Consider the following 26604-nt stretch of genomic DNA (forward strand, 5'->3'; position numbering starts at 1 on the left):
TATGAAGACCCAGATTTGGAGAACAAGCTGATGGTTGTCAGAGAAGTAAAGTGGGGCAATGGGTAAAAAATATATTTGAAAAAAGGGCACGCGGGTGGAGGTGGTGCTTACCAACTGCACAGACACCACAGAACTGCGGTCATGCATTACACCAAATGTAAATTAGGTATTAATAAAACCGCCTTGATAAAAGGACTCTAGGCATTTCTCACTTCTCTACTGCCGAAACCCAAGTCTGACGACCCATTGTTTAGGGAGCCTGTCAGGGATCAGGCGTTCTTGCTGAGTATAAAGTGGTACCACCTGTATAGAGCAGTTTGGCGTCAGCTTCCAAAATTAAAACGCATTAACCCTTTCTCAGCGAAAAATAATCTGCTGGTTCACCTCTATGCATCCTTGATGTCTACAACAATGTACAGTATATAATTACAAACGATGGAAACCCAAATATCCATAAAATACTGTATTGTATCCTTATCTAGTTTTGTTACCTCATCAACTATGATCCAAAAACATTAAATGGAAAATTCCAGAAATAAATTAAATTTTAAAAGTTATGAACCATCCTTAGTGTGATGCATTTCAGTCCTCCATCTTGTGTGGGGTATGAATTGTACCTTGTCCAGCATATCCATGCTGTATGCCCTAGCCAGCTGGTTAGTCAAAGAAACCACCTGTAAAGGACCCTGGCAAGTGAGTTACGGCTGTGATCCAGAATCACCCAAGGCAAATGGCCCTCCTGACCTTATCATCATCAGCTCAATATCTGAGTTACGGCTGTGATCCAGAATCACCCAAGGCAAATGGCCCTCCTGACCTTATCATCATCAGCTCAATATCTTAACGCCGTCACAATGCCACTTCATCTTAGCAGTAGGCACGTGGTCATCTCACGTCATAAGGGTAAAGGTATTTTGAGGCCACATTCACAAAACTTTTTATTAGTGTAATTGTCTCATTAGTAGTTATTGATCTCTTACTGTGCCTAATTTATGAGTCAAACTTTATCAGAGGTATGCATATATAGGAAAAAAAAGCAAGTAAACACAGGATTTGGTACTATCCACGTTTCAGGCATGTGTGTGTGTATGTGGGGGGGGGGGGTCTTGGACCGCGTCCCATGGATAAGGGGGAACCACCGCACTATGCAGCAGTAAAGATGGACACTTTTTAAGGAATGATGAGAATACATGGTTATCTAATAGTATGTACAGTTTCCTAGGTTTTTGGTTCAAAAGGGAGAGTAAATAACTATACTTATTTGCTTTGTGTTCAAAACACACCAATAATTATGGGGAAGGGGCTGAGAATTACACAGATGGGGGAGAAACGGATGTTAAATCATTGCGAGGGAGGGAGCCTGTGGCCTGAAGAGCCCACAATTCTTTCTCCACATACAGTTCAGTACTGACTTGCTCCGTGATGACTGGGAAAATGCTATTTTACATCGGTAGGTGCAAGGCGAAAAAGCAGAGAAGCCAGACACTGAGGAAGCTAAGAATGCTGATCCAGGACTGGGGAGAACCCGCAGCAGCTGTTACAACCCGTCCTCAGCAGAGGCTGACACCCCACCAAACTGGCCGAGTCAAACCACATGGCCAGGCAGAATTTAAAAAGAAAAAAGAAAAAAAAAAGACACAAAAGAAACGTAGCAGATATTTAATGAGGTTCGTGTCATAAACTCAGAACACCAGTTTGTGAGGATAAACACCATTTGTGAGAGCAAACACAGAGCGGAGGTAGCCCTGGAGCTGAGGGATGGCTTTGATTTTCGGCAGAATCTGCGAGTCCACAGCTTTCTGATCAACCTTGCGCTGCTCTGTAATCTCGTATTTCTAAAGAAAGAGAAAACCATTTAAAAGTAGGGCACAAGTAAGCAAACTCCTTGGTTAAATGAGGAACTTTTAGCTCACAAGTACTCTATCTCGAGAATATTTAGGCAATTTTGATAACTCTCTTAAGAGCGCTGTGAAACATAACCTGTTTTTAATACAATATAAGCAGCAGCTTATCCTTTTGTCTCCTTTAATACACATCAGGGATAAGTGGGGGCGAATTCCCAAGAGAACAGTAGCAATTATTCAGTCCCACCCAAACCTCAGGATCCTGGCTTGAGCTCCCACATGCCATGCGGAACTACCGTTTTTAGCTGAATCTGCAACGATATTATCCCCCAGATATTCCTCATTATTTAAAACTTTTTGTTGTTGTTTAGCAATTCTTACCCTTGTTTATTTTTACGCTCGAACTGGGGAGGCAGAACTCCCAGGGGCAAAGACGAAGCTCACCTCTTTCTCTGTGTCAAAGATCTCACCCTCCTGGTGTCTGGGCTTGCGCAGCTTCTTCTTCTTGAAGTAAGTGTCAGTGAGATGTTTGGGGATTTTCACACCACTGATGTCAACTTTGGTGGAGGTGGCAATGACAAATTTCTGGTGTGTTCTACGCAGAGGAACTCGATTGAGGGACAGAGGTCCTAAGGGGGAAAAGTCGATAATGAGGAAAAGGGGAAGCAAAGATTTAAGAACTGACTTTACATCTGGAGAAATCTGGTGAGTTGAATTTCTAATTTTTCTCTGGATCTAAAGAGATTCCAAACTGCTTTTTATTGGCAGCCCCAAGACTTTTTCAAGATCGGTTTATCCAAGGTCTTTCCCTCACCAAATCCTAAGCCACCCATACAGGTTGGTGAAAAATCGCAGGTCCCTGACGACAAACTGACACTGAGCACTGCTCCCCCAAGCGAACAGATCACGCTTCGCCTGGGGAGGAACTCCATTCTCGTGCCCCTTGGCAGACCCGTCTTTCGCAGGATGCATTCCTTGGGGCTAATAGCTAACCATTCCGCATTTCCGCATTTCAGGTGACAGTCACCTGGCGATATGTTGCCACATAGAATTTAAATACCTGCTTCATGAGAACTCATGAGTGTGTAAGGCAGTGAAACGGGGCAGGGAATCTTATGGCACTAAGACGTCCATGAAGGTGGGAGGAAGGGTATACAGCAGCATTTAAGAAGACACGGTTCAGAGGATACAGAATCCAAGGGTTTTCTTACCCGTCACAAGTAGCAAGCCACTGCCCAGCTGCTTCAGGAAAACCACCCTCTGTGAATTAAACAGAAATGCTACACGTTTGCACCATCAGAAACTGACCTCTCAATTATTCACATCGCAGGTTTCTAAATTGGTAAAGAAAACCTTTACACGTGTATATGCACAGCAGTTCTGGAAGCATCTATAGCAAACTACGAATAGGAGTGACACTAGGATGGGAATGGTACTTCTGTGTTATTTGTTTTTCGTTGTTTTTAATGAGCAGCCATTACTTTTAACAACAACACAAAAATCCTTTAACTCAGTCATTCCATCACCAAACCTACGCCAAGGAAGTAACTCAAGTACACAAACATTTCTGGGTATAGAGATATCTAAATGCTCTATAACGAGTCACGCTACCAACTACAGGGAATGGTAATAAATTACTGTATTATGGGCCAAACATGTTATGCTAGTGACTAGACTGATTATAACTGGTAAAGAAAGAAATCCTACCCAGAATGCACACACATTCTGATCAAGCACCCGAGAAGCTCCATGAGCTGAGGTGCTCGGCTCACCTTGCCTCTGTGACGCCCAGTGAGGATGATCAGAATGGTCCCCGGGGTGATGCTAGCCCGAAGTTTTCTTGTATGCTGACTGAAGGGTTTCTTGCCATGGCTCAACAGCTTTCGAGGCACATCTTCAGTAGGATAATATCTAGGCTGGAGAGAGTCCACAGGCCCAATTTGTATTAAATAAGCTAACCAGATTAAGAAAGCTGTCAGTGAAATGTTTGCTACAGCCTGTTTACTTTGTTGAAACACTTTATAACACTATTTGCATTTTCATTTCTAAGTAGATTTTTAATTTAGAAAAGGTCAACACCACTGTTCCTTATCCTTTAGATGCAAAACATAGGATGGAATCCATTTAATTTGAAGGAGCTGTGTGTTCAAGTAGACAGAAAGCATCAAGCAAGTTACCTCTGTAAATTCTGTATTAAACCAAACTTTAGAGATTACATGGCAAATTATCATTATACACTGTTGTATATAAGCTTTTGTGCGGTCCCTAATCTTTAATGTAAACTACACGTCTCCAAAAAACACCTAACACAAATCTTGCACATTATAAAGGAGGCATGGCTTATTTTCCAATTTAAAATAAGTGGTCATAGCCTTCACATTAACGTGATTCCTCTCATTTTATCTACGAAGGAAAACAAACTGCACAATACCAGTTTAGATCAGGACTGCCCGTTCATTTATTATGAAAATAAGACCCCACATAAAGACTATTAAGACTATGACAAGTAACTCACAATACTTTATTTCCAACTATACTGTATCATTTTAGTAGACAGTCTTACTTTTCCTCCAAATATTAACACCACTGAAAAACCAGCTCACACCCCTTGTGACAAGGAATCAAAGTGCCATTTTCCCTTTGGTGCAATAATCTTCAACTGAGACGGGGTTTAATAGATCTGGGGACATTTCTATAATGGAAATTACAAAGCAAACCTTAAAACCTGCCACCATCCTAGGCTCTATGCATCATTTAACTTTAACAACCGCCCCGTACAGCCAACCTTTACTCTCATCTTACAAGCAAAGAAACAAAAGCAAAGTTACTACTTAAAATCAAACAGTAAATGATAAAAGCCAAGTAACAAAACTCAGAACCCATTATCCTGCATTAGTTCTGATAAACGTCTAAAACCCGAGTACACAACAAAAAAAATCCTCACACAACAGTCAAGCTTCATCTCAACACCTCATTTACATACAGTCTCCTCCAAAGCTTACCATTTTGCGAAGTTTAACCACTCGGGTGCCGCCATTCTTGTCGCCACCAACTGGTTTTGTGACAGTAGCGAGAACCTTCTCCTTCTTTTTCTTTTCGATCTATCAGGACACAGATGTAAAAAAAGTCAGAGGCAGACAAAAAAAAAAAAAAAAGTATGGTTAAGACCATAATGGTCAGTGGATGCCCTCATTCCTTACCCTGGATTTAGCTGCCGAATACTTCCTCTTGTACATGGCTTTTCGGGAATACATGGCGGATCGGGAGTACCTGCCAATCCCCCTGACCAGGACAGGGTTCCGGCTGCAGTGGGGTTTCCCCTTCTTAGGCGTTTTGGCCTTGGGGACACTCTTCTTAACCTTGCCACCAGCATCAGCCTTCTTGGCTTCAGGCTTCTTCTCCTTAGTGTCTGGCTTCTCAGTTTTTTCACCCGCCATCTACCAACACACATATTTAGGGAAAAAAAAATCCATCAATTACCCAAGACAGTATCTGTACAACGATAGGCTTTTCAGACAAGCCCTCACCCTCCCTCTCCAAGTAGCTTGAACATCCGTTTCCTCCCTCCCTCTGTAACACATACAGACCGTCCTCCGACATGTGCAACCACCCTTATGATGGTTAATTTTGGGGTTGTCTCCCCATTAAACTTTTTGAGGATTTTAAAGTATCTTACGTTTTTTAGGTGTGTGCTAAATATTTAGTAGTTAAAGGTCCCTATCCCATTATTCTCGTGCTGCGAATCAGAAATCTTAGACAGGACCCTAACAAAGCTCCACAGCTTGGAAGCAGCGAGACTGGAATTTGAAACCGCTTGCTACCTGGGCTTCTGCTCTTTTCACATTACCTTCTCATTCAAGAAATTCAGCTTATGAGGCGAGGACATACACACAATTAGCCCGAACTCGGGTCAGACTGAAAAAGCCCAAGAGGCGACTTCCGGTCACAGACGCGAGACGGGAAAGTTAGCATTTGGCCTCAGCCCGAAACCCCAACGTGGCTGAAACAATCTTAGCGGCGCCTTCTGGAAGCCGGGCCCGGGATTCCGGAGCGCACTCTGTCCCCCTGGATTCTACGGCTCCGCTAGCCTGTTACGGATCCCGGAGGAGCCCTGTCCCCCCAGCCCAGGAGGGTAGGAGAGCAGTCGGAGCCCCAGAGCCTGTACGGCATTCCACTTCACCCTCTTCTTGCCCCACCGCAAACCCAAGCGAGAGAAATGAAGGGCTCGGGAGGCCTCTCAGTAGGCCCCGAGCATGTCTGGCCCTTGAAGGTGTCGACTTGATACCCTCCTGGTTCGGATGGTGAAGGATTGGGATCCTGAAATAGAATCTTGCAGAAAAGGACCGCCATTCTTACCGTGCAAGATGGGAAAGAGAACTAAGGTCCCGGCTTCCGGTCTATAAGCAATCACAGGAAGAGTTGAGTCTTACTTCCTTCCGGATCTGGAGCATCACGGGAAATGTAGTGTTTTCCTCCTACTGCAGAGAGCTGTTTTTTCTAATAAGAGGCAAAAGTGAAAAACATTTTGTCTGAAATGTTTCATTTTATTGATCAACAAAATTCTCAAAGTACTTTTGGGAGCCGACATAAAGTTGCAACCTTTTATTTTACTTAATAAGGACATTAGAAAGCACTACCAATTTCGATATAAGAGATAGATCGATGAAGGATCTAATCCCCAAGTAAATTGAAATCTTTCCTATGAAAGGCTAGCTGGGAACCTTCCACGGACATTTTCTCCACAGATGGCTCAATGCCTAGATCCCCTAATCAGACTATAGACTGAGCTCGATGGTGGAGGGTCAGAAAAGCTAGAATTTAAAATGAATAAAATATATTCCTGTTCTCAAAGGACATACATTCGAGGGAAAAACAAATAGAAGAATGAATAATATTATTTGCTCTGGAAGATTAAGAATTGTTTCGCTGCTGATTTTGTGAAGGATCTGGCAGAATAAATACAAATCTGGCAGATGAACGTGGTAATTGGAACAATAAATGCAAGAGGCATAGAGACATATAATAGCATGGTTGTTCGTCACTTCTTCAAACATTCCTGGCCAGTTAGTAGGGAAGTTTAAATAAGTTAATATAAAGAAAATTACTAAGAATAGTATTTGATGCATGGTAAGTGCTACATAAATCCTAGTTCTTGTTAACACCACCATTACCATCATTCTCAACCTCATAGTTGTTGATGAGATCCTACTATTTGCCAAGTATTCTGCTAAAGTTTATGCACCAGAGATAATAAGAGGAATATTGTATGCTATGCACCTAGAACTGTGCTGTGTGCTTTACCTTATTTAATCCTCTCAACAACCTATGAGGATACTATTGCGAGGAATCTGGGGCTCGAAGAAGTTAAATAATGTGTTCAGAACATGGATCTGATTTTAAAGAGTGAGCTCTTAACCATCAGTCTCTAAAGATTAAAGAGATAACTAATGAAGCTAAATAAGAGAGTTCTTTGCTCATATCAGAATTAAAAGTAAGAATAATTATCTGATACAAAATAAACAACACGGTATATCTTACGTATATTTACTACATCAAAGTCTCTAAAGAAACATGTACACTTTGTGACACCTTGAATTTTCCATTCCCTTCCCTGTTCCTGAGGTGCCTGGAGCTTTTCACCTTGATTTTCTTCAAATCCAAACCACCTGCTTTGTGGCTGTGTCCCTGGAAATCATATAGCCCCTTTTTGGTTCTGGTCGACTGAGGATACAAATACAGGGATCAGATGCCTCCAAAGGCCTCAGGAATTTCGGCGAAGCCCTTCAGACTACAGAGAATCCAGAGTTTCCATGCTTGTTGAAACATGCGGCTTCTAATCCTGTCTGCCTTCCATACATATTAAGTATGAGTGTGATCTTAAAAGGCTGCATTCGATGCCAGTTTAGGATTATTCGCTGTCCAGACATGTAATATTCTCAAGGAAAAGTTTGGGCACTGCTCTTTTTTGACAACGGGAATGTCAGCAGCTTTGTTTGTTTAGCTGTGTAAAGCACCTCTTAGAAAATGCAACTTCAGAAAAATGCATAAGAATGAATGAAATGCAGAGTGGCTTACTTGGACCCCTCAAAAATTCTGGCACTCTCAGAGACTTTCACCTAGTAAATGCCCCCAAGTGTGTGTTAAGAGACACGCCATTGAAATAAAAATGTACATGAGCTCCCTCTTGTGTTATGCTGTGGTATTGCAAAACTTACTGTTCATTAATTGGGCAAAATATAAATGTACTCTATTAGTTATAAAATAAACACTAAGCACCTGGTCGTGCTATATATAAAGTGCTCTTAAATTTGTGCAGTGCTTTATCAATTATTAAACATTTTTGCAGGCACTAAATCATTTTAAGTATCAGTTCAATGTCCCTGTGAAATAGGAATTTAAGATGAAAAGTGAGGCTTAATTACAATAAATGACTTACCCAAGGTCACACACACACTTACATTAAATCATGCCTCCTTGTGCCACAGAAAGACAGAAAACTAGTAGGTAGTTGTGCTTCAGAAAGGGTACTGTTCTTGTAACCTGGGGGTCACTTGCTGTCTGATCTTATGATAAGCCTCTGTACATGTTTTCTTATTTATAAAATGGGGATGACATTGACAATATTGACAATACTTTCCTAAATGTTAATGTTAAGGCCAACATGATGATTCACTCATTCAAGAATTTTCTCATGAAGAAGTTCATGGAAGCACTATTTTTAAAGCAAAACAACAACAACAACAAACAAACAAAGCCCTTGAAATAATGTGAATATCCATCAACACAGTAATTGACTAAACAATGTATATACATAATATGGAATATTATGCAGCTATGAAAAAATAGCTTACGTCTAAGAGTGCTGTCTAGCACAGTAGCTATTAGCCAAATGGGGCTACTGAGCACTAGAAATGAGGCCAGTTCACACTGACACTGGACTTTAAAGGCACAATAATAATAATAAAAAAGAACCCCTGTATATAACAAAAACTATAAAAAAATAATGTAAATTATCTCAATAATTGTTTACACTTATTGGTCGTATGTTGAATAATAATCTTTTGATTAAGTAATTGGATTAATATACTGGATTAAATAACATATTCAAATAAATTTCACCAGTTTCTTTTTACTTTTTAAAATGTGACTACTAGAAACTTTAAAAGTAGAGGGAACAATCTATGGACATGCAATACCGAACAAGACTATCTTGGAAGATAAGCAGGGTCAGGCTTGGTTAGTACTTGGATGGGAGACCACCTATGAAGACCAGGTGCTGTAGGCATAAAAAATAAGGGATTGTAAGATGACAAAGTCCTTGCAATCTGTGAGGTCAACCAAGGGTTGCCTAGCCTAAAAAAAAAAAAAAAAAGTAGAACTAAAATGGCGTAGATGACAGAGGCTCTGTTCATCCCTCTGGCGACCAACTCAAAGTTGTAACAGAAACGAGGAGCGAACGCAAGGAAAAATCCCCTGGGATCTAGATGAACAAGCCATACAAAGGGGGAGAAATCCAAGAAAGCACCCTGCGACAGCAGAAGGTAGGATGGGATGAAGATGCAGGGCTGCTTGGTCCCCAACGGCTGAGTGAGACGGGGGCCCTCGCAGTGGCAGATGCCTCTTAAAGGGGCCGCACCAACGAGCAGATTTTTATGGTGACAGACCTGCTTGCTCTGAGCGCGCAGAGGGTATCAAGGTCTTAGAGGGAGACATTGTCAGACTGAGGGCCAAGGCGAGATTCACTCTGTACAGAAGTGCTGGCGGTATCCATTGTTCCCCGTTGAGCCCTCCTACTTGCCAGTGTGCCAGACACTGCACCGCCATAGCCATAGCCCGTGGTGTCATCAAACTGGATAACAGAGGTGGCTCCGCCCAGAGAATTCCCTGAAACTGCACCTCCCCCAACTCATGGCCCCACCCAAGCCACATCCAGGTATACCTCAGCAATTCATTTGCTCCCTGCAGAGACTCACGCTGGTGAAGGCAGCTGGCCTCGGTTTCTGGTGTGGCCTTTTGAGGCAACTATAAGCACAGCATCTGTGGATTGCTTGCCGAATCTTAACAGGTGACCCTGGAGGGGCAGAGGCTTAGGCTAAATTTCGCCTGCAGCTGAACCCCTCTCAGGACTGTGCCACTGGACATCTACTTTATAAATCCACACTAATAAGACTGGGAGACTTAGGAACTTTGCTTAGTATATAGAAACAGACATAGAAAGGCAGTCAAAATGGGAAGACAAAGGAGCAGAAACCATATGAGAGAACAGAACAGAGATCCAAATATAATAGAGTCAAGTAATCTAACGGATGCAGAGTTCAGAACACTGGTTATAAAGATGCTCAATGAACTGTTGGTTAAATTCAGTGAGAACTTCAACAAAGAGATAAAAAACATAAAAATAGAAATAGAAATTATAAAAGGGAACCAGTCGGAAATGAAGAACACATTATCTGAGATGAGAAGTATATTAACTGGAATAAACAAAAGAATAAACAGAGTGAATAAAGAAAAGGATCAAATGCCCTATCTCAAGGACAGGAAAATCAAGGACGGTCAATCAGAATGGCAAGAAAAAAAGATGCCAAGACTATAAAAATAATTTAAGGAGCATATGCGACACTATTAAGGATCCAAATATCCATCTGGCGTAATTGAAGAAAATCAAGATATTGAACAGCTGTTTGAAGAGATAAGGATAGAAAACTTCACTAACCTGATGAACGAAATGCACATAAAACACCAGGAAGCTCAGAGAATTCCAAAAATCAGGTACCCAAAGAGGCTCACACCAAGACACATTATAATTAAAATGCCAAAGGTTAAATACAAAGAAAGAATATTAAAAGCAGCAAGAGAAAAACAGATAGTTACTCATAAGAGAACACCCATAAGACTGGCAGCTGATTTCTCGAAAGAAACTATGTAGGACAGAAGGGCTTGGAACAAAATATTCGACATGACGAAGACCCAGGATCTACAACTGAGAATAATTTATCCATCAAAGCTATCATTTAGAGCTGAAGGACAGATAAAGAGCTTCCCAAACAAAAATAAGCTAAAGGAATTTATAACCACCAAGCCAGTATTACAGGAAATGTTGGAGGGACTTCTTTAAAAAGAAAAAACATGTATCAAAAACAGGAATAAAGGATGGTAACAAACATTCCTATCAATAAATACCTCAAATGGAAAAGAATTAAATGTTCCAACTAAGAGTGGATGAATGCGAAGGAAAGCAAGACCCTCTACATGTTGCATATAGGAAACTCACTTCAGATTAAAAGATGCATACAGACTAAAAGGAAGGGGATGGAAAAAGATATTGCTTTGATGGACCTAGAAAGTATTTAAGTCAGACAGAGAAAAATAAACACTATATGATTTCACTTAAATGTGGAATCTAAGGAATAAAAAGAAGAAACTAATCAAAAACAGACTCACAAATATAGTGGACTTTTTGGTGATGGACAGAGGGGAGGGGGTTGAGGGGCTGGGAGAATGGGGTGAAGGGTTAAAGAAGTACAAATTAGTAGTTGATGGATGGTCACTGGGATGGGGAGAACGGCATAGGGAATGCAATTAACATGAATACGTTAGGTAGGTGGAGGGTCAGGGGAGGGAGGGAGCAATCAAGGGGATCATTTTATAAACTATATAGATGTCTAACAATGTACTGTATACTTGAAACTAAATAAAATGAATAAATTTAAAAAAATAAAAGGACAAAAAATAAAAACATAATAAAATACACATGTAATAAAATACACTGGGGGTTCATATAATTCATTTAATTAAGTATTGTCAGATTGCTTTCCAAATGACTGCAGGATGACTTTGGTGAAAGCTTGTGTTCCAAGACTAGAAGAATGGGAAACACAGCACCACAAGTCTATAGCAAACCCTGCTGTTCAGACATGCAAAGACTTCCTTTCCTGATAAGAGAATAAATTACTTCTTAAACCTAAAAAAGAAAAAGGAAAGTACATGTATGGCTCACATTATATTTGTATTGGACAATCAGTGCTGATCTAGAGGGATGTCCATTATACATTAGGAGAAAACATTAAATCACATATCTATCTATATGTTTATATATACATACATACATACGCACATATATACAAGTGTTTGTATATGTAAATATATACATATAATGAACTCTTAAATATATACACGTAGTATGAATCCATTGAAAAAATTGAAAAAGTTCCTGTATTGGTTATGTAAGTGAGTGAGTGTGTGCAGTGGATGTGTGTGTGTTTGTACAGGTATAGAAAAAAGTGTGGAAGCATATATACCAAACCATTAACCTTTATTGGGTCAGGATAGGGAGGATGTAGACACCGAGGAGCAGGGGACATTACTTTTTTTTCCTGTTTTTGGATTATTGCTTTTGTAACTGAGAAAGAAATTAAAATAAAATCTCTCTAAATGAGTATTTCTTAAGGTTGTTATACGCCAGGCATTACTGTGCTAGGCTCCGGAATATAAATATGAAGAAGATAATGACTTTGTTCTAAGAGAAGCTCATAATCTAGGGAAAGAGACAAAAGAGTCAATCAACAATGACCTTGAACTGTGTTAGGGGCCAAGAGAAGCATGGACAGACAGCCCCAAAACATATTCCCAGGAAGTGGTCAAAGGGTATATGCAGAGAATGTTGTCGTGAAGAGGATGATCAAATTAAGTTGGATCTGAACCTTGCTTGACATGCGGTTTTCCAGATGGAGAAGGGTTTGAAGGGTGTTCCAGAAAGAAGGAACTAACTTTTGCAAGGGATACAGGAAATGGCAAGAAGCCTTTGAAAACTTACACATTATGGGAGGGAGTGGGGGCTAATGAAACCAAACAGACAGAGGCCGTATCTACAAAGGCCTGATGTGCTAACAGAGGGATTTTAATTTAGTGCTGAAGGCTTTGAACCTCTCTCACAGAACAAGAGAACGAAATGATTAGATTTGTCTTCTAGAAAGATTCTTCTTGCAGCACAGTGTACAGAACATAGACAAAACTGGGGAAGCAACGGTCTCTGCGCCTAAAGGGCTTACGAGTTCCTTTGGAAGAGACATACGATAAACAGCATTTATCAAGTGCTTTACTTTGCCAGGCACTGTTCTGAGTACAGCAGGTCCTTGAATGATGTCATTTATTCACCATCGTTTCCTAACATTGATGAGAAAAAAAAAAAAAATCCATTCCCAGTCAAGGCCCCTGTCTGTGTGGAGTTTGCACATTCTTCCCAAATCTGCATGGGTTTTTTTCAGATGCTTTGATTTCTTCCCACATCCCAGAAATGAACATGCGAGGTGAATTGGTGTGTCTCTGTTGTGCTGGTCTGAGTGTGTGGGTGTATGTGTGTGTGCGTACGTGTGTGAGATACGCCCTGTGATGAAAAAGCCTCCTGTCTAAGGTTGATTCCCACCTTGTGCCCCGAGCTGCCAGAATAGGCTCCAGCTTACTGCACTTCACACACAAACATTAACTCTTTTATTCTTTACAACCTACCCTATAGAGTAAGTAGTAGTTTTTCTATCTCCATTTTACAGAGAAGAAAATTGAGACACAGAGTCAAGTGACTTATGTATGGACACTCAGACTGGCAGGCTGAGCTTTGGCGTTCAAGAACCTAAATCTCACATCGTAGTGTGTCTTAGAGTTATAATGGAGTGCGTGACTTATAATGGAGTATGCCCATTTCTAAGCTAGGACAGGTGTCTTGGGAACCGTATAACCTGCACTGAGAGAATTGTGGAAGGCTTCTAACTCAGAGGAGATGTCCTCTAGTCTGAGATGTGAGGCATAAACTGGAGTTCATGGGGAAGAGGGGTCAGGGAGAACCCTCCAGTGAGTGGCAGCAGATTGCTAAAGGCCATGAATTGTGGGGGAAGTCAAAGTCATTCAGCAAGACTGGGTCAGAGAGACGTAGGTGAGTGGTGGGGAAGGGAGGGACTTGAGAAGTGAGCAAGGATCAGACCAGGTGATAAAAAAGAATTTTTTTTTTCTTTACTTCATCCTAAAAGCCATGAGAAGCCTTTGAAGTATTCAATGTAGGGAGTGACGAGATTTGTATTTTAGATTACTCTGGCTATGAAGTGGAGAACAGATGGGAAAGGGCATGCCTGCAGGCCTAAGATCAGTTAGAGTGTTGTTTGAATCATCATGGTGGCCAGGATTTATGGAGAACTGAAAGAAACAGGTTGGGCAACTTGTTGTTGAATGCCTATTACCTAAATTAAATTTGCATATATTGTAAGGAGCACGTCAATGCTGAAGCAGTTAGCACACTGTGTGTGAGTTCTTTGTCTAGGAGTGCGATGGGTATCTTTGGAAGGAAAAAAAGGGAGGATTTTGGAGCTAACTGATGTGGGTCGGATTCACTCACTGGATCTGTGGCCTTTAATTCTAGTCATGGGCATTCATTAGGTAAAAGCTCTAAGTTCTCACTCTGGTGTGAACCACCATCATCTCCAGCCTGGGATATTACAGTTATTTTAGTATTGTAAAATGGTTTCTCTGTTACTGGCCTTGCTCTCTTGATCTCATTCCTCCCACAGCACCCAAAGTAATGCTTTAAAAAAATAGATGATATCCCTTCTCTGCTGGAAATCTTTCAATGGCTCTCCCTTTCACTGTTCATTTAAACCTATAGGACCCTCTCTTTCTTACCGTTATCTCCTACTATTCTCCCTTCACCTCCACCACCTCCCCCTCCAGCCAGACTTCTTTATTGTTCCTCAAAGACTGGAGGCAACCTCCTGCCTCGGGTCCCTTGCACTTGTCTCTTCCCTGTGCTTGAAATGCTATTCCCTTATTTCCACTGACTGCTCCTGCATCTGATCTTTACTCGAATGCCATCTTCGATGAAGCCTTCACGAACTACCCTATTTAAGATAATATAAAGGGCTAGTCGAAAAAGACAAGAAGGAAAGATGGGAGTATTTTACTTATCTTGATTACTGTAGCTCCTCCCAGAACACAGGAATTTTTGTCTTTTCATTTCACTGCTGTATCCTTGGTGTGAAACAGCGCCTAGCAGATAGAAAACGCTCAAGAGATGTTTAATTGTATTGATAATACAACTGACAGTTACAAAGCACTTAGTAACAGGCCAAGTCTATAGCTAAAGATTGTACATATTGAATCCTCACAATAATCGTATGTAGAAAATACAATTGCTATCTTTATTCTACATAAGTGAAGGAACGGAGGAAGCTGAGGCTCAGAGAGATTAAGCAACTTGGTCAAGGTTGTACAGCTCGTTACGTGGAGCGGCCCACTTGTGGAACGAAATGAATGAAATTCGGCTTGGCAGTCAGCGCAGGGATGGAAACTGACACCGTGGGAACGGAAGCGACCGCTCCGTGGGAGCGCGTGCGACGCTGAGCGCGCGGCGCACGCCTTGCGGCCAAGATCTAAAGCGGGGAACGTGTGGGTGTCTCGGAAAGTGCGAGAGGCGGCGGCTCCGGCGAGGAACCGAACTTGCCATGACCAGCCGCCGCTCGGTCCCCAGCCCCGCTGGAAGCAGGAAGTGGCGGCGGGCGTCGCGCGGGGTGACGTCACTATGGCGCCGGCGGCGAGGGGCGGGGTGAGAAGGAGGAGCGAACCGGGCTTGGGGGGCGGCTGCAGTCTCCGGGATCCCCAGGCCTGGAGGGGGGTCTGCGCGCGGCCGGCTAGCTCTGCCCCGTGTCCGGTCCCGAGCGGGCCTCCCTCGGGCCATCCCGATGTGACCGGGCCCAGCGGAGCCTGAGCAAGGAGCGGGTCCGTCGCGGAGCCGGAGGGCGGGAGGAACATGACATCGCGGAGGTGAGGAGCCCCGAGGGGCCCGGCGCGGGCCTCGGCCCGGCCCCTGCCGCGTTCGGTCCGCCCCGCCCAGGAGGGGGCGCCCCGGCCGAGCTTCGGTCGCCCGTCCGGGGTCGCGGGGCAGGCTCCGTCCCGGACTTCTCACCCTCCCGGCTCGGGGGCGCGGCCCCACCGCTCTCCCCACCTCTCGGGTCCCCATTCATTTCCTGCCTCCCCGAGTTCCGGCTCCCGCAGCCCAAGGGATGCCGTGCCCGTCAGGACTGGGGCAGGTAGAGCCGCCGCGGGAACGGCGGACGCCAGCGGCCCGGCTCGGCGCCGCATTCCTGACCCATTGCCTCATGAGAATTGCCTCATGGTGATTCCGAAATAACCCCGTTCACTTGGGGAGGCTCCTGGGGCCCGGACTCGGGAGGGCAGAGGAGGGAGTTGCTCGGGGCCCGGCCCCCGGCGGGGGAGCTGCTTGAGGTCTCGCGCTTTTTGGGGGGCCTTCACTCAGGGTCCCTGACCCCTTTATGGGCGTCTTTGCATCTCTTTTCCCCCCACCCCCATTCCTCACGTGCCAGAAATGGAAAAACTGACTGTATCTGCAGCTATTAGAAGTATTTCCTTCCTCTGCAGTCTTCGCTTTGAGAGATGGGAGGGAAGGGAGCTGTATCTTTAGTTATTTAATCAACTTTACCACAACCTTAAAAGTCAGGTAACGTTCATTAGCCCCGTTTTACGGATGTGGAAACTGAGGCTCAGAAGTAGCAAGCTGATAAATGACAGGATTGGAACCTGAGTCAGAGGGCGGATTAGTGAAACAATGAGATGCTTTGAAAGTTCAGGGTAATGATACTAATAGCTGACATTTGTTAAGCTGTTACTGTAAGCCTGACACATTTAATCTTCATTATAACCTTACTATTATCCCCTTTCTAAAGATGAGTAAACTGAGTTTCAGTAGTTAGGCAACTTGTCTAAGGTCACTCAACCAATAAGTGGTGGAGCCAGAATCCCTAGTTAATCACCATCTTGCTATTATTATGTTATAACTATTGCTAATCATTTTTAAGCCTTAATTTCGTTGTCAAACAGTAGTGTGACCTGTTGTTTTCAGGTGGTGGTCCTGCTTTTTCATATAGTCACTTTATATACCATTCACATATAAGACTCATCGTTTAGTCTTTGTCCTGTTATGGGCACTGTCTTAGACATTTGAAAAACTGTTTAAGCTGTTAGCATTATTTGAATAAGAGACTTTTCAAAATATTAGAATGTCTTTTCAAAATACACCTGCACATTATTTATTCATGGACCTGGAGGGAAAAGATTGAGAAAAAAGAAAACTAGAAACTTAGCAAGTGAGTGATTTGGACAGGTCTGTTGGCGAGTGCATACAGATCTGGGTAATATATAACTGCATTTCGACAGAACAGTGTATAGCCTCAAATGTTGTAATTCTTTAGGGAGCTTTTAAATAAAACAGTTGTCTATTCTTTAATCTGTCAAATAGTCATTGAGACTTTTGTTCCTGTGTCTGCCCTTCCAGACAAGTGAGGATCTGCTTCTTTAGGAGACAAAAGACTGGGGGTTGGGGGTGGGGAAGGGCAGGGTAGTAATAGACCCTACATTGTCCAGCTTGTTAGCCTAGAAGCAGGGAAGTGTGAGTATAGCCAACCAGCAAGAGGTAAAGATGACAGTTTGAGATGGAGTAATTCTTCCTTTCCTCCAGCCCTCCCTGACTCACCTATTATAAAAAAGAAATATGTGCCACCAAAAAAATCAAATTACGAACATGTACTTGGGAATAATTATTATTTTTCAGATTATAGGTCTGTTTTATTATTTTACACTAGCTTTACTGAGGTATAAACGCCATGCAATAAGTTACATATATTTCGATTTATAATTTGACAAGTTTTGACATGTGTATACACCCATGAAACCATCACTACAGTCAAGATGAGGAACATATATGTCCATCACTGCTTAAGATGGTTCCTTGTGTCCTTTACAGTGCGTTCCTTGACAGTCAACCACTATTCTGCTTTGTGTCCCTATACATTAGTTTGCATTTACTAGCCTTTTCTATAAATGGGATTTTATGTCTGGCTTCTTATGCTTAGCATAATTATGTCGACATTTATCCAGGTTGTGGCATCTGTTAAATAGTTTGTTACTTTTTATTGCTTAGTAATACTCCGTTGTATGGACACGCTGCCACTTGTTTATCCATCCACCTGTTGATGGACATCTGGGGTGTTTCTAGAGTTTGGCTATTGCTAATAAAGCTGCTCTGAACATTGATATACAAGCGTTTGTATGGACATGTGCTTTCATTTCTCTTCTGTAAATATCTATCAGTGGTATGGCTGGTTCATACAGTAGAGGCATATTTAACTTTTTCAGAAATTGCCAAACTGATTTTCAAAGTAGTTACACCATTTACATCTCCACCGGCAGCGTATGAGAGTTATAGTTCTTCCACATACTCATCAACAGCTGGTATGGTCAGTTTTTAAATTTTAGCCATTTTAGCGAACGTGTCCTTGTATCTCATGGTAGTTTTAGTTTGTGTTTTTCCTGGCGACTAATCATGTTAATCATCTTTTCATGTGCCTGTTTACCATCTATCTTTAGTGGCTTGTTTATTTTATCAAATATTTTCCCTCTTTTTTATTTGTTTTCTTATTGAGATTCGAGAGTTCTTTCTTGTATTTTTATTTATTTATTTATTTTACACCTACAGCACCTGGTCTTCCTGGGTGGTCTCCCATCCAAGTACTCACCAGGCCTGAACCGCTTAGCTTCCAAGATCAGATGGAATCGGGCTTGTTCAGGGTAGCATGGCCATAGACAAGAGTTCTTTAATCTAGATACAAGTCCTTTATTGGAATTACAAATATTTTTTTAGTCTGTGGATTGTCTTTTCATTTTTTAAAGATTGTCTTTTGAAGAACAGAGGTTTTAATTTGGGTAAAGTCCAGTCTATCAATTTTTAAAAAATGGGTAATGCTTTTGGTGTTCCTTCTAAGAAATCTTCACTTAACCTAAGGTCTCAAATGTTTTCTCCAAGTTTTATAGTTTAGGTTTCTGATCCACTTGGAGCTATTTATTTTTTTTATATGGTATGAGGTGTTATATGTATTCCTTTTTTGGCATATGGGTATCCAGTTGTTCCAGCAAGATTTGTTTAAAAACAAAAAAACAAAAAACCATCCGTCTTTATTGAACTTGCACCTCTGTTGAAAATCAGTTGTCCATTTATATGTGGGTCTATTTCTGGACTCTCTGCTGTTCCATTGATTTGTTTGTCTATTCTTATGCCAATACCACATGGTCTTGATTATTGTAGCTTTATAATAAGTCTTGAAATCAGAGAGTGTTAGTCTTCCAACTTCATTCTTCTTTTTCAAATTATTTTAAAACTCAGTATTAATTCATTCAACAAGTAGTTATCGAACCAGGCAGAATAAAGCAGAAAGATGGACAAAGATTGCTATTCTTTCAACTGAGAGAGAGTAGACAAACACATGAATAAATAAAATAGAAATGGGGGACAATGTGGTTAGTTTTGATAAGGAATTTAAGAAAAGTCTCTCTGAAGAGGTGATCATATGAGCTGACTCCTGGATGACAAGTAATCTGAGTTTTGTTTTGCTTAATTATCAAAATTATTTTTGATTCCTGTGCTTATGATCTCTAGATTTTGTATGCATTCAGCAGTTAAAATGTCAGTATTTTCAGTGTACTGATACCTCTCAACATCATAGATCATAAGTAGGGAGAGGAAGGCATTGAGTAGTTAAATGACATTTCCCTGGGTAATTTAGTGGTAGTAGTACTGAATTGAGATTTTGAGATTGCTTATCTGCCCTACTCTGCCTTGTTCAGCTGACAAAACTGGCTGTATTTTCCGTCTTCCTTCAGCATAAGGCGCATCCTTTACATTTACTTTTTGTTCTTCTGAAAGATAACGTACCATGACTTGAGCTGAGAGGAGCAGAAAATTTAGCTTGTTCTGCAACTCTTGGCTTTTGTTTTATCTATAAGCAGGTCAAGTACATTTTGTCCCAGGCTCTCCCTGGTGGCCATGTTTGTTTATCTCTTGTAAGTAAATAAACTTGCCTGGCTGAAAAAGAACAGTTCTTTGTCTTTCCACTTGAAACTGGGGTGTCTTAATGAATGTCACATCCCAATCGCTGTAAGCTCAGGTTTTTGGACAGAGTAGCTCAAGTGCAGGGGTCACTGCTAAGATTACTTACCCTTCTCGCACATGCTCAGTGTGGAGACTGTTAGTCACACAAGATCCTGGAAAAGCAGAGCGGACTGGTGTTTGTGTTTGTTACTCTACAGAACAATAGAGGACACTGTGGTTATTCCTCTTTGGGAAACGCAGACAGCGCTCGCTTATTCAATGCTGACCTTTTTAAGGGAAGGAAAGGCAAATAAGGAAAGGAAAGGCTGATAGAAAAAAAAAAAAACTTGATTCATCTGCAAGGTAGTGTCGGAGGAGAGCTCCGCCACTGACAAGACAGGTGGGTCCTAGAGCAAATGAAGCCCAAAGCATCCCTGGAGGCAAAAATGACACAATTGAAGCCGTCCCACTTCCGGCACATCGTGAGAAGGCAGGACCCTTTGGGAAAAACAGTGATGCTGGGAAAAATAGAAGGCAGCAGGAAAGGAGGAAGGCTAACCATGAGATGGGTTAGCATCGAAGCAGGCATAGGCAGGAGCCTCTTGTTGCTGAGCGGGGCTGTTGAGGACAGGACGTTGTGGACGCCACTCGTCACCGGGAGACGGAGCCGACTCGATGGCGTGTAATACGCGAAGGCCATTACTGACATTTGGAAGATTCTGTGGGAGTGGTAGACCGCAACCAAGGGTTTGAGACCCCCGACATGGAGTCAAACACCCTAAAATGCAGCCCGGTTCATCACTGAGTTTTGGAAGGTCGTGCGCATTTAGCAAACTTGTATGTGCTGTGGTCCTTGGCAGCACTGAAATTTGAAAGATATGATTCATGTTCGCAGAGATCATTGGATGTAGAAAGGGAGACAGACTTGTATTCCAGCCTCAAATGAGTTCGATTAAGGTAATACAAAACTGAAATTGAAATTTATCAGTATAGAGTATACTGTTTAGAATACATATGTACTTGAATCTGATATACATATACATACACACTGTATGTATCTGTCCATCTCTACACACATGCATATATGTACACATGCAGTACATTTATTTTATTAAAGATAATGGGCTGTAGAACCAAGTCTTTATCATCTCATCGATCCATTTTAATGAAACATGGATCCATTCATTCGAGAACTGTTTATCGTGGGATTACTAAACGCCAGGCACTGTGCTAGGCATCGGGTGCTCCAGGTTTCAGGATACAGCAAGTGTGCAGGTGCGATGTGCAGGGAGTTCTTGGAGTGCTCAAAGAACAGAAGGGAGCACCTGGAGAAGCTACGGGACTGGGCACGTAGGCGCAGACTAGACCACACTGGGATTTCCCAGGTCCTCAAGTGTCATGTGGGCCACGGAGAGGAGTTGGGATTGCAGTTTAAACCATAGAAGGGTATGCTCAGGGGAGTAGCATGAGCTGCTCTGTTTAAAAATATCCCTCTGGCTGCCGCGAAGGAAGGGTTGTTGGAGGCAGGAGTGGACTCAGGGAGAGCAGACAAGCGAGGGAGAGGCTTTGAACTAGGGTAGAAGCCATTCGTGGAAGGATTTTCGGAGGTATTTTCCTTTGTTGTCCCGTTGTCAGGGCAGAGATGCTGACCAAAGAAACTCCATGAGAAGGTGGCGATTTCCAGACAGCCATCCACCACCATTAAAAAGGTGCCTTAACCTTTTTCTAGCCTCTGTTGATTAGAATGCTTGTCCCTCTCTACTGCCCCTTCTTCATGACTTATGTTTTTCCTGTAGAATATTAAAATTTAATTAGAAAAGTGGAAAATTCTCGTAATCTTCAGAACATACCAAACTATAAACTTTGTCTCCAAGGACAAAGATAATGTGTTTTCTGGAGCAGCGGGTAAGAAAGATACATCTCGTATCATTTTATATTTAGGCAAGAAACTGAAATTAGACTTTGGATCCCTAGTCTAAGCTCCCTTCTTAGCATAGCAGCTTTGAAAATAAGTTCCTGAAATTACTTGGCCTGCTAGACTGTTCCCCACATCACTGGGGGTGGGTTGGGGTGGCGGTGGTGGTGGTGGTGGTGGTGCATAGATAAAACAAATATTCAGCATCATTGTAGTTTCTTTTTGGTTCATCAGCGTTTTTTTTTTTTTTTTTAAAGACTCACTTGACATAAACTCGGTCCTAGCCTCAGAGCTAACTGAGCCTTTGCAGAATCTGCAGTCTGTCCTGCGGGAATCCCACTTCTGGTGTGATTTCCTGGCAAATAGGCTGTAAACTCTCTTGCAGACGAGCATTCTGTCTTTCATTTCTTCAGGTTTCCTCAGCATAGGGCTCAGTTGTTTTATACATTTATTTTGTTTTAGACATTGATCTGAGGGTCTTTTTCACAGGTGTTGGGGTCTGTGTGTGTGTGTGTGTGTGTGTGCGCGCATTCAACTTTTTCTGCGAAATGGGTGGTACCCACCTGGGCCATGGAATGACCTGACATCCTTGATGAGTAATAGACAATGCCCAGAGGACGACTGGCGAGAACGGATTGTGAGGGGCCGCAGGTTTGCAGATGTTAAGAACGAGCACAAGGAGCATGATTTTCCTCTTCTCCCTCCTCTCCTTGTGACTTTTTCTCCACGCCTCCCCTTTCGGTGTTTTATTCTACCTGGTTTTTCTTCACTTTCCTCAAATTCATTCATTCAGCAGACATTGATCGAGTGCCTTCTGTAGACACGGGAGGGCTGGAAACTTTTTCAGTTTCTTCTCATCCTGTCTGGAGCCACCACCGTCTTAATCACCTTGTTGATACAACTCAAATGGAGTCATTGCTAATTTGCCTTTCTCTCTCCTTTCGGGGAATATAGGTGCATTTACATGAATTTATTGTAGACTAACTTCTGTTTGCATTCACACTCGGTGGCAGATGGGGGTGGGGCTTAGAGATGTAAAGCCTCAGTATCCAGTATTAACAACTGTAACCCTTGAGACCACCCCCAGGGACATCTCGAGGGTTGGATGAGCTCTAACTGTTCCTTATTAGAGACAAGCATACCGCAAATCACAGAATTGTTGGTGATGGGACACAAATATTAAATATACAATTGGAAAAGAATTTTTGGTAGTTACAGACACTTTTTGAAGAAAATAGTGAAGAAAGGAGAGTTTACAGTATATCAAAATTCAAGTAGATGGGTTATGGAATGAAACTTTTAATTTCTAATTATATGCTATTTGAAATAATGTAGGGACAGCCCCTGAGCCATGATGGTGTCTATGAAAAGGCGGTGTAACATAAATGATACCATTTCAAAATGGCTTATGTGAAACTTGCGTAATTATGGAGAAGAATCTTCTGCATATCTCCCACCAATAATAACAACAGTGATAACTAATGTTTATTAAGCCCTCCTTTACTCTGTGTAGCACTTTGTGCTAAGTGCTGGTTACTGAGTTTCCCCTGAAAACATCACTCACTTCTGTTCACTCTTAATAACATGATAGGTATAATTACAAGTTGTAAATGAAATAATATAATTTATTTAATAAAGGGGTAAAGAGACCACCACCTGCCTTATCTCCTGTAGCCCATCTACTCGATGGTTGTCAGTGGTCGTTATCTAGCCTCACCTTCAGCAATTATTTCTAATTCTCAGTCAATTCTTCCCTGGTTTGTGGTACTGAGGAGGACATGCTGCCCTATCTGTGTGCTGTTCAGTAATTTTAATAAGAATTTCCCAAGCGAATGTCTGGAGTCCCTGTGCATAAGCCATAGACTTGTCTCAGAACCTCTCCATGCATTTGGAAACACCAAATTTTGATATTTTAGCTAAGAAGAGAGCCTTCGCCAGCTGATATTTGTGCTTCTTCCCGACCATGCAGGAGTCATCTTCACAGCCTCTTCTGAGACGCCCCCGGGGTCAGATGGGGAACCACGTGGCTGTGGGAGAGAGGAGTGGTGGGAGCTCACCCCAAGGCTGCTCTCTTCCTTCTCTCCCAGCCGCAAATATGTATTAAGGAATAATAAATATTTATTATTTATTATTAAAGAGACCACCACTTGTCTTAAAAGTGTATCAGTAAAAGTGTTAGCCCCCTTGCTAGGGGCTGGTGGTACGCATTGGGGAAGAAACACATAGCCTCACAAAACTTCTGGTCCAGCCTTCGACCTGACAATTAGAAGTTTGTGATTAGAAGCCATGTTGATATCACCCACTGAGAAGGTAGGATTGGGGTCGAGGTCTGAATGTGGAGAAAAGCAAGTGCAAAGGCCATGTGTGGCACGTTTGAGGAAAGCAGGTCACCAGAACAGAAGAGTTAAGTAGGGGCCACACCTTGCAGGATCTTGTTAACATCTGTGATTTTATTGTATTTTATTCCGACCGAAAACTAAATTTCTAGTTCCCAAGGTGAAACTCTGTAGGCTGGTTCTGTGCTAAGCATTAATTTATTTCTGTCTCACAAACAGTACTATGAGTTAAGTTTTTCTAAGCATGGCAAGAAACCCAGAAGGCGTAAAGGAAAAATCTGATAAATTTAATCATGTTCAGATGAATTTCCGTGGAGGGAAAAATACCACAGAGTAAGAAAGTTAAAAAAAAAAAAAAACCCTAAGATAAATATCTGTCACACCTATAATAAAGGATCATTTTCTAGTTACATCAAGAGGTCCTATAAACCAGTAAGAAAAAAACACCCAGTAGAAAATGAGCAGTGACAAATTGGCAACTCACAGAAAAGGAGGGGAAAAGTGCTTTGAAAACATGCAAAACTGCTTAGTCTCAAATAGAAATGCAAACTAGAATGGTACCATTTTCCGTGAAACCGATAGACAAAGATGAAGAAGTTCATTAATAGATGTAGTATTGGCAAAAGTGAGAGAAAACAGGGACTTTCACACTCAATTTGTGGAAGTTGAAACTGGTACCTTCTTTTGAGTGCAGTTTGGCGAATTTATCAAAGTGAAAAAACTTGACAAAGCAATTTTATTTCTAAAAATTTATAGATACACTTTCAAAAGTGTGTAAAGATGATTTTAAAGGATGCGCTCTGCATTATTTTATCAACAAACCTGTAGAATTAGGAACAATGTCCTAGAATAGGGATTAAATTATGGATGGTATATTCATACAATGGAATATTGCGTAGCTATTAAAGAGTGTATTGCTATAGAAAGATCTTCAGGTTGTTGTAAGTGAAAAAATCAGGGTGTAGATCAGGAAGATTCTGTGGGGGTGTGTATTTCACACAGGTGGGCGTGGAGGCAGTAGTGTGTTTATGTCCATGCACATGTAGGCATGTATGTATATTTTTATGCATGAGACATTTCTTAAAGATTAAGAAACTGCTAACTATAGTTACTTCTGAAGAGAAGCTTGGGCTTCTTTTGTTTGTTTGAGTTTCATACCTATCCGTGCTATTATAATAAATGAATTAAAAAGATTTTAGAAAGTTAAGATTTTTCTTCTCAGCAAGATCCAAAAGGATATTGATTCTATAAAAAATTAGAGAAGCCCAAAGTAGCTGGCTGAGATAAGGAAAGATTAGGTGGGAATGAAAATCAGGATGACCAAATAAAAGATCTTGAGGGAAGGAGAATATATTGCACTAGAGGCTGCCATCTTGGTGCTGAGGTGGTGGACAAATCTGAGAAATCCTTTTAGGAAGAGGGGACAGTAGTGCCAGTCAGAGAGCAGATCAGCAGATAGGGCGTGGGGCCCAGGCTGGATGACCCGTATTTAAGGATGGAGACTAATAATGGAATAGGAAGGGAGAGAGGAGCAACACTTCACCCTCCGTAGAGGGGAGATAAAAATTATTTTCCTTTTATTCATTTCATTAATTTCTCGTTTAGAAAAAACAGCTCACTGCCAGTGTTTGACATCACGTGTAGGAATGCTCCATTTTCTAGGATTTGACATTTTCAGCGATCGAACTACTAAAAGCAGAATGCTATAAATAGAATGATGTCATTTGTTTCCAAAGACTGTGGATATACTAGAGTGATGTGGAAATATTAATAAAAGTGAGATATTTCATGGCAGACTTTGGAGGTGAGGTTAGGGCTGTAATCCGTGAGTTAACTTGGGGTACACAGGAAAAGGGTTACTCTGGTAATTGTAGGTTAAAGGGTATTTTTGAAATATCACAATATAACCATCATCCTAATTTTAGAATAATTAGAATCTTATTAGAATTAGAAATAAGGTATAGTTTTTGGTTTATAAAGTTGGTTGCTGCACTGTTTGATAAATAATTGTAGTGTTCTATCTTCATTATGGATTGTTGATTTCTGTTAATAGGTAACAAACTCACTTGCATTTATTACTTGGTATCAACTCTGTCATAACATTTTATAATTATATATTTTGTGTTTCTTTGCATTGTGTGTTACAAGATGTATATTCTTTCTTTCTAAGATGTTTACTCTTGAAAAAAGTTTTTTGCGTTTTAAGTAGGAAGGCTTGTATTTTTGTTCTAGCGGTCACATTTGTACTTACATCTTTTGAATGTCCCTAGTTTTCTGTTTTATCTAATTTTTATTATCTGGCTTATCAGATTTTTCATTATCCTTTAATACCCATCTATTACCTATTGCCTATACAGTGAATTTTTCTTTTATTTTTCCTTTCCCTTTACCATTTTCTAGTTGCAGTATTTCTACTGACAATATATAACTGTGTACGTTAGTTAGGATTTCTACCCTTGTTTCCATCTTATTTTATTCTTATGTGTACATTTATATATTCTTAAATGCTTACCATCAGTTATTTGTGGCTGTTGCTTAGTTACCACTTGGTTAGATAAAGCTTATCCTCTAGTAGATTCATCAAGGAAG

At 41.4% G+C, this 26604-nt stretch overlaps 2 protein-coding genes and 1 pseudogene across 5 annotated transcripts in view; 1 reads left to right on the forward strand and 2 right to left on the reverse strand.

Moving 5' to 3' along the window:
- Positions 1-1644: 1644 nt before the first annotated feature.
- RPL6 (ribosomal protein L6) lies at positions 1645-6228 on the reverse strand. Of its 3 annotated transcripts, none has more exons than XM_016149757.2 (7): positions 6025-6228; positions 5045-5281; positions 4847-4945; positions 3617-3760; positions 3056-3104; positions 2289-2473; positions 1645-1835 (listed from the first exon to the last, which is right to left on the reverse strand). In XM_016149757.2, the coding sequence occupies exons 2-7, from the start codon at positions 5279-5281 to the stop codon at positions 1683-1685; spliced, it is 867 nt and encodes a 288-aa protein (XP_016005243.2). In that variant the 5' UTR covers positions 6025-6228; the 3' UTR covers positions 1645-1682. The 3 variants fall into 3 exon arrangements, with proteins under 3 accessions (XP_016005243.2, XP_016005242.2, XP_036077166.1); XM_016149756.2 differs by having other exon boundaries at positions 6201-6226; XM_036221273.1 differs by lacking the exon at positions 6025-6228 and adding an exon at positions 5692-5707.
- A 9204-nt stretch (positions 6229-15432) lies between these two features.
- Positions 15433-26604, forward strand: part of PTPN11 (protein tyrosine phosphatase non-receptor type 11) — a 72709-nt gene continuing 61537 nt past the window's right edge. The window contains exon 1 of one of the 2 annotated variants that reach the window (XM_016149758.2): positions 15433-15647. In XM_016149758.2, coding sequence (XP_016005244.1) covers positions 15634-15647 — 14 coding nt within the window. In that variant the 5' untranslated portion in view covers positions 15433-15633. The remainder of the gene's footprint in view (positions 15648-26604) is intronic. The other variant, XM_016149759.2, reaches the window with a different exon arrangement.
- LOC118603731 lies at positions 18367-18484 on the reverse strand (annotated as a pseudogene).

Source organism: Rousettus aegyptiacus, unplaced genomic scaffold (genome assembly GCF_014176215.1).
Source record: "Rousettus aegyptiacus isolate mRouAeg1 unplaced genomic scaffold, mRouAeg1.p scaffold_m13_p_5, whole genome shotgun sequence".
Classification (NCBI taxonomy): Eukaryota; Metazoa; Chordata; class Mammalia; order Chiroptera; family Pteropodidae; genus Rousettus; species Rousettus aegyptiacus.

Coding starts and splice junctions, on each gene's coding strand:
- RPL6 (XM_016149757.2), bottom strand. CDS start 5,281: ATGGCGGGTGAAAAAACTGAGAAGCCAGACACTAAGGAGAAGAAGCCT. Junction 3,761..4,846: donor TGGTTAAACTTCGCAAAATG/GTAAGCTTTGGA, acceptor GACTCTCTCCAG/CCTAGATATTATCCTACTGA. Junction 1,836..2,288: donor TCTTTGACACAGAGAAAGAG/GTGAGCTTCGTC, acceptor CTCTTTCTTTAG/AAATACGAGATTACAGAGCA.